Source organism: Armigeres subalbatus, chromosome 2 (assembly GCF_024139115.2).
Source record: "Armigeres subalbatus isolate Guangzhou_Male chromosome 2, GZ_Asu_2, whole genome shotgun sequence".
NCBI classification, from domain to species: Eukaryota; Metazoa; Arthropoda; class Insecta; order Diptera; family Culicidae; genus Armigeres; species Armigeres subalbatus.
The window spans coordinates 225,271,969-225,288,482 of record NC_085140.1 but is presented as its reverse complement, the minus strand read 5'-3'; the positions used below and the strand labels follow the sequence as shown (position 1 = coordinate 225,288,482).

The following is a 16,514-nucleotide window of genomic DNA, read 5'->3' as shown; positions in this document are numbered from 1 at the left end:
AATTTCTGGCGGGTAACTCTTGCTGGCTATTTGGGCATATACGATAGCGCCTGGATGCGGAAGCGGCGGGTAGAAAATCAGCCACTGCCAATAATTCATTGTCAGAAAAATATAATTGAGGAATACCGAATAGAATTATTTCTTGTGCAGAATTTCTTTTGAAATTCTTCCAAAAACTTTTTCGTGCGTTTCAGAATTTTCTTCGGGAATTCTTCCAGAAATTACTTCAGACATTCTTTCAGTAATTCTTTCTTGAATTTTCAGGCATTCCTTCATATGTTTTCCAAGGGATCTTTTCGAAATGAATTCCTTTGGAAATTCTTCTATAGGAATATCTTTGAATACTGTTCCAGGATTTGCTCTTTTCCCAGGAATTAATTTGGAAATTCCTACAATAATTCCTTCAGGGAATCCTCTTGAATACAGGAACTTACTCGAAGTTTCCTTCAGGAATTGCTCCGCAAGCTTCGTACATAAATTCCCCCGGAATTCCTCCGGGAGATTCTTGAAAATTGAAAATGCACGGGGCCCGAAATCCGGCGGAAAATTTTCCCGAGGTGTGAGGCTAACTTTATCAGGAGAGGTAGCGAGGAAAAAAAATTGCGAATCCTGGAGAATTTTTATTTCATGCTTCTCAGAGTTCTCTCTAAAAAAAAACTTTTGTAGAAATAACTGAATTTTTGTAAAATAGAAAATCTCTTTTTTACATGAATTCTATACGGAATTCTTGGTATAAAAATGTGCGCGGGATTATTGAATATAATTAAATAGGGGAACTTTTCCGATCTCCATCTCACTGAACATAAATATATTCATCTCAACGGGAAACAAAGAAATACAGCACCAATTTCGTTGCCTCTTTTTGTCAACATGCGTGCTCACTGCTAAAAAAAATCACAAAAATAATAAACAATCCAAATTCCTTTCCATTGCTATGCTTTTGATGGGATGAATATCGGAGCCATGAGATGAATTCCAGGAGCAGTTTCCCTATTTATATCCGCCCAAAAGTAAATTCAACTATCCGCAAAAATCAGTTCACGCACTTGAACATATTTATTTATTTATCATGATCTGATTAGTCGAAGCCTGTCGAAGCCAACGCACTGCCAGTGCACTGGATGTCAAACACGATGCTACCCACACCAACATATCCAATGACAGATGGAACTGAAAATGTTTTTTTATTCAGGGTTCGGGTTGGCACTGTCCCAGGTTTAAAAACGAATTCGACATTTTAGTTTCTAGATAAAGATTGTCGCTGTCGTCGCTGTCCGGAACATCTTTTGCTGGCGAGGATAGGGAATGTAAATGTCAATGAAGGAAAAATACATACGAATGACAGTTTGATATCACACATGTTTCGGACAGCAGAACAAAAGGGAACCGAAGCGACAATCTTTATCTAGTAACTAAAATATCTTTTCTTTAGACGGTTTGATTTGAAACAAGATGGCATTTTTGCCGATACACCGATAAAAATATGTTTTGATTTTGTGATTTCATGCACATATTTGTAGCATGCAAATGAACGTAACATTCAATCGATCTCAATATTATTTTAAATCGAAATAAATTTAAACTGTGCTTGCTTGTAAAATTCTGTTAAAATTGAATGTTAATTCATTGGAAGCTGTTGGAAGCAATAAGCTGCAATTTTACCCATCGTTGAAATTTTTAATAATTAATATTTTTTTAATAATTTGCTGTGTAGTATTTCTACTTCATATATGCAGAGTAGGCGCGATGCTCCACATATTACGCCCTGGGTTTTTTACCTCTAATGTTTGTTCACCAACAACTGTATTGTGCATTCAGAATTGCCTGTCAATTTGTTTGTGTGAGGATAACAATTTCCGTTTTTGTCTACAGTGTCTAAAAACTAATAACGGTATTGAAATCTGTCAATTTTGTATTATTTTAAAACAGTAGGGTAAAATACCCAATAGTGGACCCCCTAGTAGCGAAAATTTGCTCTTCCTGCCATAAGGAGTGGAAATTTTCAAAATATTAATTTTGCGTGATATCTAATATCAAGCTCTGCATCTCCTCTTTACGATACATACATAAAACACTCAAATACTCGACGTTATTCGTTGAAATTACCATTTTAAAGTCTGACTGAATTTGCCCTATAGTAGACCCCCTGGGGGTCCATAATAGGAAATTGCTTCCCTATAGTCGACACTTCATTTGATTTTTATGTTCCGTTTCGGTACGTTCTTCTTTCCTATTATGGACCCCCAAAATATTCCTATAATGGACACTTTCGTGTTTATTTTTTATAGAATTGTAAAAAATCATCTAATTTTACTTTCCATCGCATTTTCAATGTATGTAGTCAAATCATAGGAGTGTAAGGCAGGTTCTCCCGATGGAATTTCATAGCAAAATGTTTACATTGTGCTGTAATAATGCAAAAATGGCTGGAGGGTCCACTATTGGTTGGGGGCCCACTATTGGGCACTTTACCCTATCTGATAAAAATGCTTAAATTCTTTGTATTAAAACCATGTGGATTTGTATATGCCAAGATTTTATACAATGATTGTAAGATTATTATTTTCGGAGGGGAAATGCTAGTATAATTTTCCTTATTTAGAATTAGAGGCAAAAGTACAGATTTGACAGTTTCGTTAGAATACGGCAGGCATGAAGAATGTTTTATAGAAGTGGATCTCCAGTGGAGAGATATCAGCTTCCACATTGATGCTCTTGCCTGCCACTTCATACGGAAGTTTGACAGAAGAAAGGTCATAGGATTTATTTATATCAACACAAACAATGTCCTCCCCACTCGCTTTCAAATCCACTTCTAGAAAAAAAAAATCATGCCTGCCGCATCTTAACGGAACTATGTACCAGGTCATTACGTTCACCTCTAACTCTATCATGAACATGTGCTTCAAAGTTTGGAATATGATATTAACATTTCCATATCATTGTAAAAAGCATTTAACTTCACGGAGAAGTAATACACTCATCTCATTAATCTTAGTAAAATTATGCTGCTAACGTTTTTGTGGATTTGGATACCTACCTGTTATCCTAGTGAATGTAGGTTTTGTTTTCACTTCTACAGTACCAGGAAATATCGTAACTGTACATGAGCATTCGATTTCACTATCAGCATTTTTGGCTTGTGCTGTGTATTCCCCTGCATCTGATAACGATACATGGTTGACTTTAATGCATCCAAATTCAGCTTTTGTAGCATTTATAATTTCTTTGCTCCACACTAGTGGTTTTCCATTTTTAAACCACTTGTATTGAGGTTGGGGCCCAGCTACAATGCATACGAGTTTTATGTTGCCACCTTCTTGTGCAGTAAGGTTTTTTAGCTTTGACTCCCATAAAAGCTTTTTTTTTGAATCTCTTATAATATAGGGCTCAGAAGGCCCTTCTTCAAATCTTCGTCGGGGCATACTTCTTGGCTTAACTACTGGTTTTGGTTTAGGAAGAGTTGGCTCTTTGATAAGTGTTTGATCAGTTGCCGGATCAATACTGTTACTATCTGCTGATTCCTCTTTCCCTGGTTCTGAATCTTGTATGATATGTTCGTTGCCTGCCTCGTTTATCACATCACTTTTCTCGTCTGGTGGTTGTGTTTCTTGTATTATACTTTGAGCAATACTGAGTTCTGTTTCTTCTTCGAGTAGCCTTTTAAACCGTTCAGCATGTTCAACTCTATGCGCATGAACAAAAGTTTCGTTAGAGTTAAATTTCACTTCGTGCTTAACCTTAGACTGCCCATCACTATTATTAGCTCGACATTCATATATGCCGCAATCATCAACATGTGGTTTATGTATACGCAGTTGATACTTCCCATTCGGTTCGCGACTCAGCATCAACTTATCATCGTAGATTATTTTATCATCATCCTTATACCACTGTATATCTGGATTTGGCACACCATGCACCTGTGTTTCCAGGACAAGATCGTTCGCTCTCAAGTCGTAAAATTCTGAAAATAAACATTTGTGCATTTTTTTAAATCGGATTTTATTATTCGGTGAAGATGGCTAGACTATATCTATATATATAAAACTCAATGTATGATTGTATGTATGTCCCAGCATAACTTCTGGACCCATTTACCGATTTTAACCAAATTTGGAACACACATTGAGCTTAGTTATCGATCAACTCAGTGTAAATTCTGAACCCCTTGACCGATTTCAACCAAATTTGGAACACAAATTCTTTATCTTGCAGAGGGGACGATAGGGGGGTTGAGCATGCTCTTTGAAAAAGGGGGAGGGTGTGGGGGGAGGTGTATTACTTAGTTATCGATTAACTCAGTGTAAATTCTGAACCTCTTGGCCGAATTCAACCAAATTTGGAACACAAATTCTTTATCTTAAGGAGGGGACGATAGGGGGGTTGAGCATGCTTTCTGAAAAAAAGGGAGGGTGTGGGGGAAGGGGTATTACTTAGTTGTCGATTAACTCAGTGTAAATTCTGAACCTCTTGGCCGATTTCAACCAAATTTGGAACACAAATTCTTCATCTTAAGGAGGGGACGATAGGGTGGTTGAGCATGCTTTTTGGAAAATGGGGAGGGTGTGGGGGAGGGGTATTGCTTAGTTATCGATCAATTCAGTGTAAATTCTGAAGATGGCTTTGGCCGATTTCAACCAAATTTGGAACACAAATTCTTTAGGAGACGATGGTTAGTGGTGCTCTTTGGAAAAGAGAGAGGTGTTGGTGGGAGGGGTATTCCTTACTTATAGATCAACTCAGTGTAACTTCTGAACCCCTTTGCCGATTTCAAACAAATTCGGAACACAAATTCTTTATCATAAGGAGGTTAGGGATGCTCTATACAAAAGAGGGAGGGTATGGGGGGAGGGGTATTGTTTAGCAATCGATCAACTCAATGTAAATCTTGAGCCTCATGACCAATTTGAACCAAATTTGTATCAAATATTGTCTGTCTCAAGGAAGCGATTTTAGTGGACATGGGTAAGTCATTTTAAAAGGGGGAGGGTGTGGGAGAGCGGTATTGTTTAGTTGTCGATCAATTCAGCATGACTTCTGAACCCATTAATCGATGTCCACCAAATTTGAAACCCATATTATCTTTCTAAGGAAGACTATATCAGACTGGGTAGAAGTGTCATAGCTGAATGAAAGGGATTATATATTTATTGAAGGAACAGTTTAGTATACCTTTTTATCGCATGGGTGAATTCAAACAAAACACGTAAACATGTAATCTCTACCCAAAGGAAACTATTGTAGAGAAGCTTGGTTATTGTGGTTGGGTACTTTTTAGAAAACGACTTAATTTAAAATCCCTTTTATTTAGTACATCCGAGGTTCTTTGACATTGTACTTTGCTCCGAAAACAAATTGCCCGAATTCCTTGAAAATAGCAAATCCTCGACAATAACATTTTCCCGGTAATAACATTTTTCCAAAAATGACTTTAACGAAAATTATATTTCCCAAATTTGGCCTAAGGGCATTCGACATGAAGGACATTTGGGATAATCAGGAACAGCATCAGAAAAATCTTGCATAGAAAGCAAGCATTTGCTGGGTATAAAACAATGATAATTGTTACCCTTCTTCGGTATAATGGTATACCCAGTGAAAATCAATGATTAATGTGTATCCTTCTGAATGGTGGATGTGATTGCTTCTTTAAAAGTAGGCATTTGCCCCCGGAATAAGGCAATGGTGGGTGTGATCCCTTCTTTTAAAATATGCGTTTGCCCGGAATTTGGCATCGATGGATGTTTTTTCTTCTTTAGAAAAAAAAAAGCGTTTGCCCGGAATAAGGCTTTTCAAACCCACGAACCCTTCTTCAAAATTAGTCAATGTTTCCAAAAGCCTTCTTTTAATCAAATGATAAAGTATGAATAAGCAAACACAATTACCCTGTTGACCAATTGGTTTTATCATTTTCCGATTGTAAAAAAACTGCAAAGCAAACTGGCAATTCCGAGCAAGGCCGGGTACATAAAGCTAGTACTTTTTGAATGGGACAAAGTAAACATATAATTGAACTGAACAATGGAGAAAAAATCTACATAATTAAGGTCATTTACAAGTTTTTGAAGGGACCCGCCCTCCCATAATTTGTGAATGAGCCACATCTAGAAAGAGCGGTACAGTCCATATATATATTTTCGATGCCTCCAACGATGAAAAGTTACGTGATGGGAGGGCTGAGGGGAGGGGAGGAAAGGTCAATTTTGGCGTTATGCAATTCGCAATTGCACCCATACAGCATTTGCTTCGTTATTAATAACATGCTCCTATATGAATATTATTCGCAGAAGGGACTATCTGCGTCATTTTTATTGTCATTATGGTTGCTCCTCAGTACTAAAAAATAAGAAACAACTTGTACTTCATTTTTTTTTAAATTATAACACAGCGCAACAAGTCCAAAATGGTGATGGTTCATTCCTTGAAGTTCTGCCCACCCCCTTTTTGCAGAGGGTCTTGTTCGGGAAATCCCGGGATGTAATGCATCCCGGATCTTGAGATTTTTATGCAAATCCCGGGATTTCCCGAAAATAAAAAAAAATACATGATAACAAAAATATACGACATTAATGGTAGTGAAAAATCAGAAGACGAAGTCAATTCTTCTCATTTGGTAATATCTGAACTGTATTAATCTTAACCATTTGTTGAATTTAATTCACGATTATATAAAACCGATTTTGGAGAAAGATTTGAAACGGATTCGAAACATTGCTCGAATTTTTCGTTGATCGCCAGTGGAGAACTCCATATTCCACAGAAGGATGAAAAACGGTTTAGGGAACAACTTCAACTCGTTCAGGATGTTCTGAAAACTAGTGAACTGTGAAATCGCTCACCAAACTCCATAAGAATAAAAGTACGTACATAATCAAAAATTATCTGGATCTGGTTCGATCGATATTCGACACTCTCCAGCCTTTTGGGGTGGTATCGGAGGCGCTGGGGGGTAGTGATGTAATGAGCTTACGATCGCTTCCCGTCACTAGCTGATTAAGTTTGTTAAAGTTGCCGATCCACACATAATTTTCTAAATCTGACGGGAAAAGGGCATTATCTCTCATAGAAAAGTTGGAAGCTATGATCCAGAAACAGAGAGATGCGTCGTAGTTTGAACAATTTCATAAATAAGGAGCATGCTCTGAAGTAACTAAAGAACCAGCATCGAGTCTGGATAAGGTTTTAATGGTATTGAAGTCTATTAAACCCACTTCGATTGATACACCCAACCAGCGACTGTTAGATTTTCATACACTTCTGTATAGGCACCCAACAAACAATTTTAGCTGAATAAGCTAGTTTTTTAGCCGAAGAAGCCTGTTTTTGGCTGTATAAGTGCTTTATTTATCTTCAATGTTTGTTGGGCACCTACCAAAACCTGTATAAAAACTGGGCATATGCAACATTGTTAGATTTTTATACATAAAATGTAAGCTCACAAACAAATATTGTAAGAAAAGCTTGCAAAATTGTAAGGTTCATACAATATTTGTAAAAAAATCTAGCGTTTTCGCATATGCCCAGTTCTCATACAGGTTTTGGTAAGTTCTTATACAGCATTGTTAGAAAGCGGGTGTTCTCTGATTCTAATTCTGAAATAACTGCACCAAGAAGAAGTCTTTATTGTCGGATTCAAGCATCAACGCCTTAACATGTCTTAAGCCGTATTGCAAGCGAGTAATCATGTGGCGATTCGTTAGTAAATTGGACTGATACATATTTTACCATTCTTAAAAATGTAATAAATATATGAAAATGAAATTTGCATGTTTTTTTTATTTTTATCCCGGGATAACGAAAAAATTAATCTCGGAATTTTTTATAGTCCGGGACCCTCTATTTTGCTTGTAATTTTAGCATTGAGGGTCATCAGAACCTATAGGGAAAACTGGACACACATGATCCCTACTTTTTGTTTCGAATGATTCCGATGTAATGGTTAAATTTTTACGATTTAAGATGGACCTGATAAACAATTTGATTTGTTATTCTAAAATAGCATTGGAATAAATTACTTTACCATGAAAGTCATTGAAAAATCTATCTAATAATAATGACAATACATTTATTTTGTCATTATTTTGTCCGTTATTTTGCATTATCTCTACAGCAAATTTCGGTTTATGCTATCGTAGCTCTTGCTTTTATGGAAATATTCGAGAATCTAACTCTGATTACGAAAAATATCGGAAATATCAGAGCATGCAATGGAAATGATTCTTGTCATATTGTGTTCGGGTTCTGATACAGTCTTGTTGCGAAGTGCGTTTGTCAGTAACAAACTCTGTTGATGACAAAGGGTAGGGGAAGTGGGGGTAACACGCCCATAGGGGTTAAAACGCGCCACCCCTGAATAAGGTTAAATATCCCTATTGTGATTATTTTAAATAGTCTATACGATGAATCAATGAAAAATATTGCCATTGGATACATATATTTCATGATTTTTCTCTAGTTACACATGAAAAACTCGAAAAAATGATTTTTGCGTGTTTTGATGCAATTCTAGCTCGGTGAAATTTAGTCTTTCTATCGCTGTTATTCATTGGTAAATTGAAAATTGAGCCATGAGCCATGCTGCTTACTCGTGTTCTTTATGTTCCACACGAAATCGTCGTCAAAATTGGTCTTAAAACGATTTGATGGGCCTTCAAACTTCTGAGGTCGGTGTGGGGCAGTACGCCCATGCTCATTTCGTATGACCGAAACAGCTGAAACATTCGGTTAATTGCCTTAATGTAGGCAATTAAAATGAAAATCAGTACGATAAACACATGCGCGTTTTAACCCATCCACTGGCGCATCTCACCCCGCATGGTTTCAAAATCAATATTTTTCGGGTGCTTTTTAAAAATCAAATTTCTGTGCAATAAAATGTACAATTAGATATCTGTCATCGGTAGTCAGTCGCAGATATGCTGTTCTTTAGTATGCGCTGATGAAAACTGGCTGAAATGGTGGTTTTCATTGATAAAAATGGCATTTTCCTTAACGTGGGCGTCCTACCCCCAGTTCCCCTATATTGTTAGGCGTTGCTTGGGCTGCGAAATGGTGAGTTGACATCCGGGAAGGGGCGCCTAACATAGCTCTGGTCCTCACAAGTTCCAATACTCACGCTTCCACGGGTCTTCCGACGACAATTGACCGCCAGCTAAGGGTTGCGTACTTAGCTGGTAGTGCAACCTGGGCACTGTTGTCCTTCTGACATCAGCTAGAGTGAGAGGGTGCGTCCTGTGGGGTCTGCCTAGGATGTGGTGGGGTTCGACAGTGGGCTCTGTTGAACTTCTATAAAAAGCTGGATGTGTCAGCAAGCAGGCCCTATCAAAGCGACCGTGTGCCGCTCAAAGCGCACTAGCCTAGTCCTGGTGTTGGGTGGGACTTTAAACAAACTGACCCGACTGACCGAGCGTCTGTTCACCAAGGAGGTGCGGCTCCAACAGCGTCTGTTCTGGCATCCAGCGGCTGAGTATGAAATGCTATTCCCCGGAAGCTATACCTAAGATGGCAGCCCCATCCCGGTGGATAGGGAACTTTGGGCCAACAACCTACTGTTCCCGAAACATCAATTTGTTTGAGAATCCGATAATGAAAGAATACGGACTGATTTTACGGCGACGACTCTTAGCGCGAAACAACGGACAAGAATAGGAACATGGAAAGTTTTAACCCTAGCCCAGCAGGGTAAATTGGCACAACTTGCCAATGAGGCACGCCGCATGAAGCTTGAGATCCTGGGACTGAGTGAAGTCCGTTGGCCAAACTTTGGAGAACACAGAACGCCGTCGGGACAAGTTCTGCTATACTCTGGTTTACGAGGTGAACACGCTCCCCGGCATCGCGGAGTTGGCTTCCTACTAAGCTCTCAGGCACACTCTGCGCTTATGAAGTGGGAACCTATAAGTGAAAGGATAATCATTGCCAGATTTAGAACACGGGTCCGGAACCTTACTATAATCCAATGTTATGCGCCAACCGATGCTGCCGATCTGCAAGACAAAGAGAACTTCTACAGTCAACTCAATGCCGTCGTAGATAGAATTCCGAAGGGTGATATCAAGATCTGTTTGGGCGACTTCAATGCGAAGATCGGATCCGATAACTCGAACCATGAGCGCATTATGGGACGCCATGGTCTCGGAGAAATGAGCGAAAACGGAGAGCTGTTCGCAGAATTTTGTGGTAATAACGACATGGTGGTCGAGGGATCGCTCTTCCCTCATCGACCGGTTCACAAGGTCACGTGGGTCTCCCGTGACGGCTTTACAGAAAATCAAACCGACCACATCTGCATCAGCCGAAAATGGAAACGGAGCCTTCTTGATGTACGGAATAAACGTAGTGCCGATATCGCGTCTGATCATCATCTCCTCATCGGCGAAATACGCCTGCGCATTGCGTGGATTCGTCGGCAGGAGGAAAGAGTTGGACGACGATTCAACACACGCCGACTGGAAGATACCACGGTGAAACGGTCCTTCGTTGAAGAACTGGAGACGCGTGCTGCAGATATTCCGGAAGGTGGCAGCGTGGAAGACCAATGGACCGCCATCAAGAATGCCTTCATCACCACCAGCGAGAACAATCTGGGCGAACTACGCACCCAGAGAAAACAATGGATCACCGATGAGACCTGGAGAAAGATAGAGGAGCGAAGAGAAGCCAAAGCCGCGATAGAGGGATCGAAAACCAGAGGAGCCAAAGTCTTAGCCCGTCAACGATACGCGGCTCTTGAGAAGGAAGTAAAACGCTCATGTCGACGGGACAAGCGAGCGTGGGCAGACTCTCTGGCCGACGAAGGAGAGAGAGCCGCCGCAACCGGGGACATTCGCCTCCTCTACGATATCTCACGACGCTTAAGCGGGGCGAAGATGAATGCAACGATGCCTGTGAAAGACGCGAATGATCAGTTATTGACCGACCCAACTGACCAGCTGAAACGCTGGTTCGAGCACTTCAAACAACTTTTTCAAGTGCCAGCCAGGCCATCACCACCTCCGCATGGTCTGCCTAGGTCCGACGTATAACACGCGTCAATACCGAAGCTCCATCACTGCTAGAGATTCAAACAGCCATTCAAAGCATGAAATCGAATAAAGCCCCAGGGGTCGACCGCATATCAGCCGAGATGCTCAAAGCTGACCCCATGACATCCGCTCAACTACTGCATCGTTTATTTCGTAATATCTGGGACACCGCAACTTTCCCGGTCGACTGGATGCAAGGTATCTTAGTGAAGGTGCCCAAAAAGGGTGACCTGACTGTATGCGATAACTGGCGAGGCATTATGTTGCTGTGTACCGTTCTCAAAGTTCTGTGCAAAATTATCCTAGCCCGGATTCAGAAGAAGATTGATGCGACTCTCCGGCGGCAGCAAGCCGGATTCCGTGCCGGAAGATCCTGTGTGGACCATATTGTCACGCTCCGCATCATTTTGGAGCAGGTCAACGAATTCCAAGAGTCCCTTTACTTGGTATTCATTGACTACGAAAAAGCTTTCGACCGTCTCAATCACGAGAATATGTGGGGTGCCCTGAGACGCAAGGGAGTTCCTGAGAAAATCATCGGCCTCATCGAGGCACAGTACGAGGCCTTCTCGTGTAGAGTGCTGCACAATGGGGTCTTGTCCGACCCTATCCGGGTCGTAGCTGGTGTGAGGCAAGGATGTATTCTATCACCGTTACTGTTCCTCATCGTAATCGACGAGATTCTGGTGGATGCGATTGACCGTGAACCGGGCTGTTATGGCAGCCTATAACCACGGAGCACCTAAATGACTTCGAATTGGCGGATGATGCTGCACTCCTCGCGCAACGGCGCTCTGATATGCAGAGTAAGCTCAACGACCTTGCCGAGCGCTCCTCTTCGGCAGGTTTAGTCATCAACGTCAACAAAACCAAATCGTTGGATGTAAACACGGTGACTCCTTCCAGTTTCACAGTAGCCGGCAACCAGTGGAGAATGTTGAAAGCTTCCAATATCTTGGTAGCCAAATGGCTGCCTTTGCGAGTTTAAGAAATATCAAGAAAAACAGGCAGATAACTGAACGCACCAAAATACGAATTTTCAACTCTAACGTGAAATCTGTGCTGTTATACACTAGCGAAACATTGTGTGTATCAGTGGAGAACACTCAACGGCTGCAGGTGTTAATTAACAGATGCCTGCGGTATATAATTCGGGCCTGGTGGCCTCACAACTGGATCTCAAACAATGAGCTCTATCGTCGTTGTGACCAGAGGCCGATAGCAACAGAAATTCGGGATCGGAAGTGGGGCTGGGTCGGCCACACTCTACGTAGGGGCGGAAACGAAATCTGTAAACAAGCATTACACTGGAACCCAGCGGGACATCACAGCAGAGGCAGACCCAGAGGCTCATGGCGGCGAAGCCTCAATAAAGAAATAAAAGAAGTCGACCGAAATCTAACCTGGCAACAGATTAAAGCGATAGCCGGGCAACGCTCAGGATGGAGATCTTTCAAGTCGGCCCTTTGCACCACCGGAGGTGTACAGGATCCATAAGTAAGTAAAGTAAGTTGCACGAATATTGATTCCCTGAGTCTAACGTTAAAACAGTCGTACAAAAAGGAATGTTGTTGCTATTAGGTAAGGCAAGTATTTTTGCTCTCGAATGAAGTAACAGTGATACATAGAATATCTGAAATAATTAATATTGAGCGTATTAGGGGAAAATGTTACAAGGTTAAAAAAATTTCAAACTTCCATTTACTTCCACTATAATCACTAATGTATCATCAGATACGTATTTCGTTTTCTACTTGAAAACTTCTTCAGTGTTTTGTTATCGACTGAAGAAAAACATTGATTTCTAACTTTAAATATGGAGTACAAGTACAATAGGTATGAATTATGTGGGTACAATTAGGGCATGTCACTTGGATCGGTTCGTCGTCGTCTTGTGGGTAGTTATTTAAAGAGCCAGGTGAATCCGTTTCCTTGATCTTTGTTTAGTAAGTTTAATTGTTTTTGTTTGTAAATTTCTATGCTTTCTGCTACGTCAAGTTTCCAAGGATTTTGGATGTGTCTGAGAATTGATATGTTGTCTTTAGTTAAATGGTGATCTTCGATAAATATATGTTCTGCTACTTTTGATTTGAAAGGATAATGTAAACCTTTTTCTGTGTCTTTGGTTGCTTTTGTGACTTCTGCCAAATGTTCTTTGAACCTCGTGTCTAATGTTCGTTTTGTCTGTCCTATGTAGATTTTGTCACAGTGAGGGCATGATATTTTATAAACTCCAGATTTTCCGTCCACGGGGTTTGTGGTTCCAAGTAATGTTTTAAGTTGTTTGTTCCTGCTGCTGAAAACTAGTTCGATACCAATTTTTTTAAGTTTAGAACGTAATGGTCTGGTAGCCAAATAAGTTCATCGCACTCAAGAAAAACATTGCCTCATTACATAAAGACATTGTTTTTTTGAAAAATTGTTTAAAATTGAAGCTCGTCACCAATCCCTACCCAATTCAGAAAATAGAACGAGAGCATATAAAAGAAAGTATTAAAGTATTGTACGGGAAATTAAATACTAGAAATTGAGAGTGTTATAATTTTCATTTAAAATTAGCTAAACAATTTCCAACAGAATTCCCCTCCTTTTTAACTAAAGTAAAAGTAGCAGAAAAATGTGAGTCTGAGCGGAAAAGATTGTTACATGTTAAAAAAAACTAAATTTGTTAAAATCCCGAAGTGATAAAATGAAAAGTGATAAAATGACAAGTGATATAGTGAAAGTGCACCCCTTGGAAGGATTCGTCGTCAACAGATCATCGCAGGAATTTTCATCGGAACAACTACAGGTATTACAAAATGGTTTAAATTACGCTTTGACCTCAAAGCCTGATTTAAACCAAATCATTATAGATTTAGAAACAGCTATTGACTCTTGCCAAATTTCCTTTGATCAGAAGAACACAGCTCGTACATTAACAGAACACACATTCAAGACATTAAAACACAACACATTTGACACACATGAAAGAAGGATTATTAAGACAAACCAGTTTTCTACACAAAAGCCGACAAGGGCAATTCAATTGTCATTTTAGATAAAATTAGTTACGATAACCTAATGTTTGAAAAACCTAACAATGGTCCCTTCAGGAAACAAAGAAAAGATCCTTTAGCAGATATTGTGAAAAAAGTAGATAAAACCATCAAAGATTGTAAACCTATGTTTGAAAATTTGTCCCGACTGAAAATTTCTAACCCAACTTTACCTAGAATTAAAGGACTACTCAAAATTCACAAACCAGGAAACGACATCAGAGAAATAATATCTGCCGAAGGATCTCTAACTCATAAAATAGCAAAATGGTTAGTCAAAGAATTTCAAACACTTTACATAGACACGAAACCAGACACTAGACAAGTACAAAACACAACACAGTTTGTTGAAAAATTACAAAATTCAGGTGATATTAGAGAAGACGAGATAATGGTTTCTTTTGATGTGGCTGCACTGTTCCCCAGTGTCCTAGTGAAAGAAGCTATTACCTTGTTAGAAGATTGGTTACTAAGACAAAAAACAGACGCAACCTGGAAGACGAAAGTACGTACATATTTAAAATTGACAAGACTTTGCATAGAAGAAAATTATTTCACATTTAGAGGAGAATTTTACAAACAGACAAAAGGAGCACCTATGGGTAACCCCCTGTCCTCTTTCTTGTGTGAGCTGTTCATGGCGAACCTCGAGAAGGATTTGAAGGAAAAAGAGGCTATTCCCGAAAGATGGTGGAGATATGTAGATGATATCTTCAACATCGTCAAGAAAGACGCACTCCCATCAATCCTAGAAGCCATCAACAGTGCACACAGGGATATCCGGTTCACTTATGAACAGGAGAGGCCCTCCTTAGGGGCCCTCCTTAGCCGTGCGGTAAGACGCGCAGCTACAAAGCAAGACCATGCTGAGGGTGGCTGGGTTCGATTCCCGGTGCCGGTCTAGGCAATTTTCGGATTGGAAATTGTCTCGACTTCCCTGGGCATAAAAGTATCATTGTGTTAGTCTCATGATATACGAATGCAAAAATGGTAACTTGGCTTAGAAACCTTGCAGTTAATAACTGTGTAAGTGCTTAATGAACACTAAACTGCGAGGCGGTTCTGTCCCAGTGTGGGGATGTAATGCCAATAAGAAGAAGAAGATGAACAGGAGAAAGACGGGAGATTACCTTTTTTGGATGTTCTGATAGTTAGAGAATCAAATCAAATGAATATCGAAATTTACAGAGAACCCACACATATACAAAGAGTTATACCCGGTGTCAGGCCATTAGGCCGAAGGCCGTTAGAGCGAAGGCCATTTGGCCGAAGGTCATTAGGCCGAAGATTATTAGGCCGAATGGACATTAGGCCGAACGGTCATTAGGCCGAATGGACATTAGGCCGAATGGCCATTAGGCCGAATTTGCAGAAAGAAGCAAGAAGTGAAAAATGAGAAGTTCTCTCTTCACCTTACCCCTTCGTACTTCTCACTTCTTGCATCTTCCTTCTCCTTTCTTCCTTATTCTTTCCCCCTTCTTCCTTATTCCTTCTTCTTCTTCTTTTTTCCTTCTTTCTTCTTCCCTTTTCCCTTTCTACCTTCTTTCTTCCTTCTTCCTTCTTTCTTCTTTCTTCTGCCTTCTTCCTTCTTCCTCCTTCCATCATTACTTCTTCCTTCTTGTTTCTTCTTATTTCCCTCTCCTTTCTTCTTTCTTCCTTCTTCCCTCTTCCTTCTTCCTTCTTCCTTTTTCCTTCTTCCTTCTTCTTTTATCCTTCTTCCTTCTTCTTTTTTACTCCTTCCTTCTTCCTTTTTCCTTGTTCCTTCTTCTTTTTTTCCTTCTTCCTTCTTTCTTCTTACCTTTTCCCTTTCTACTTTCTTTCTTCCTCCTTTTTATTCCTTCCTTATTCCTTCGTCCTTCTTCCTTCTTCCTTCTTTCTTCTTCCTTCTTCCTTCTTTCTTCTTCCTTCTTTCTTCTTTCTTCTTTCATCTTCCTTCTTTCATCTTCATTCTTCTTCCTTCTTTCTTCTTCCTTCTTCCTTTTTCCGTTTTCCTTCTCCTTTTTTCCTTCTTCCTTCTTCCTTCTTCTATTTTCCTTCTTTCTTTTTCCTTCTTCCTTATTCCTTCTCCTTTCTTCCGTATTCCTTCTTCCTTATCCCTCATTCCTTCTTCCTGCTTCCTTTTCCCTTCTTCCTTCTTCTTTCTTTTTTCTTCTTTCTTTTTTCTTCCTTCTTCTTTCTTCCTTCTTCCTTCTCTCTTCTTACGCATTCCTTCTTCCTTATTCTTCATTCCTTCTACCTTCTTACTTCTTCCTGCTTCCTTTTTCCTTCTTTCTTCTTTCTTATTTCTTCTTTATTTTTTCTTCCTTCTTCTTTCTTCCTTCTTCCTTCTTTTTTGCTTCTTCCTTCTTCTTTCTTCTTTTTTCCTTCTTCCCTCTTCTTTCTTCTTTCTCCCTTCTTCCGTATTCCTTCTTTCTTCTTTCTGCTTCCTTTTTCCTTTTTCCTTCTTCTT

General features: G+C 39.9%; 1 protein-coding gene across 1 annotated transcript in view; it reads right to left on the bottom strand.

Moving 5' to 3' along the window:
- Window positions 1–16,514, bottom strand: part of LOC134211770 (muscle M-line assembly protein unc-89-like) — a 213,058-nt gene that overhangs the window by 131,052 nt on the left and 65,492 nt on the right. Inside the window, exon 3 of the mRNA XM_062688993.1 lies at window positions 3,041–3,967. Within this exon, the coding sequence (XP_062544977.1) occupies window positions 3,041–3,967 (927 nt within the window). The remainder of the gene's footprint in view (window positions 1–3,040; window positions 3,968–16,514) is intronic.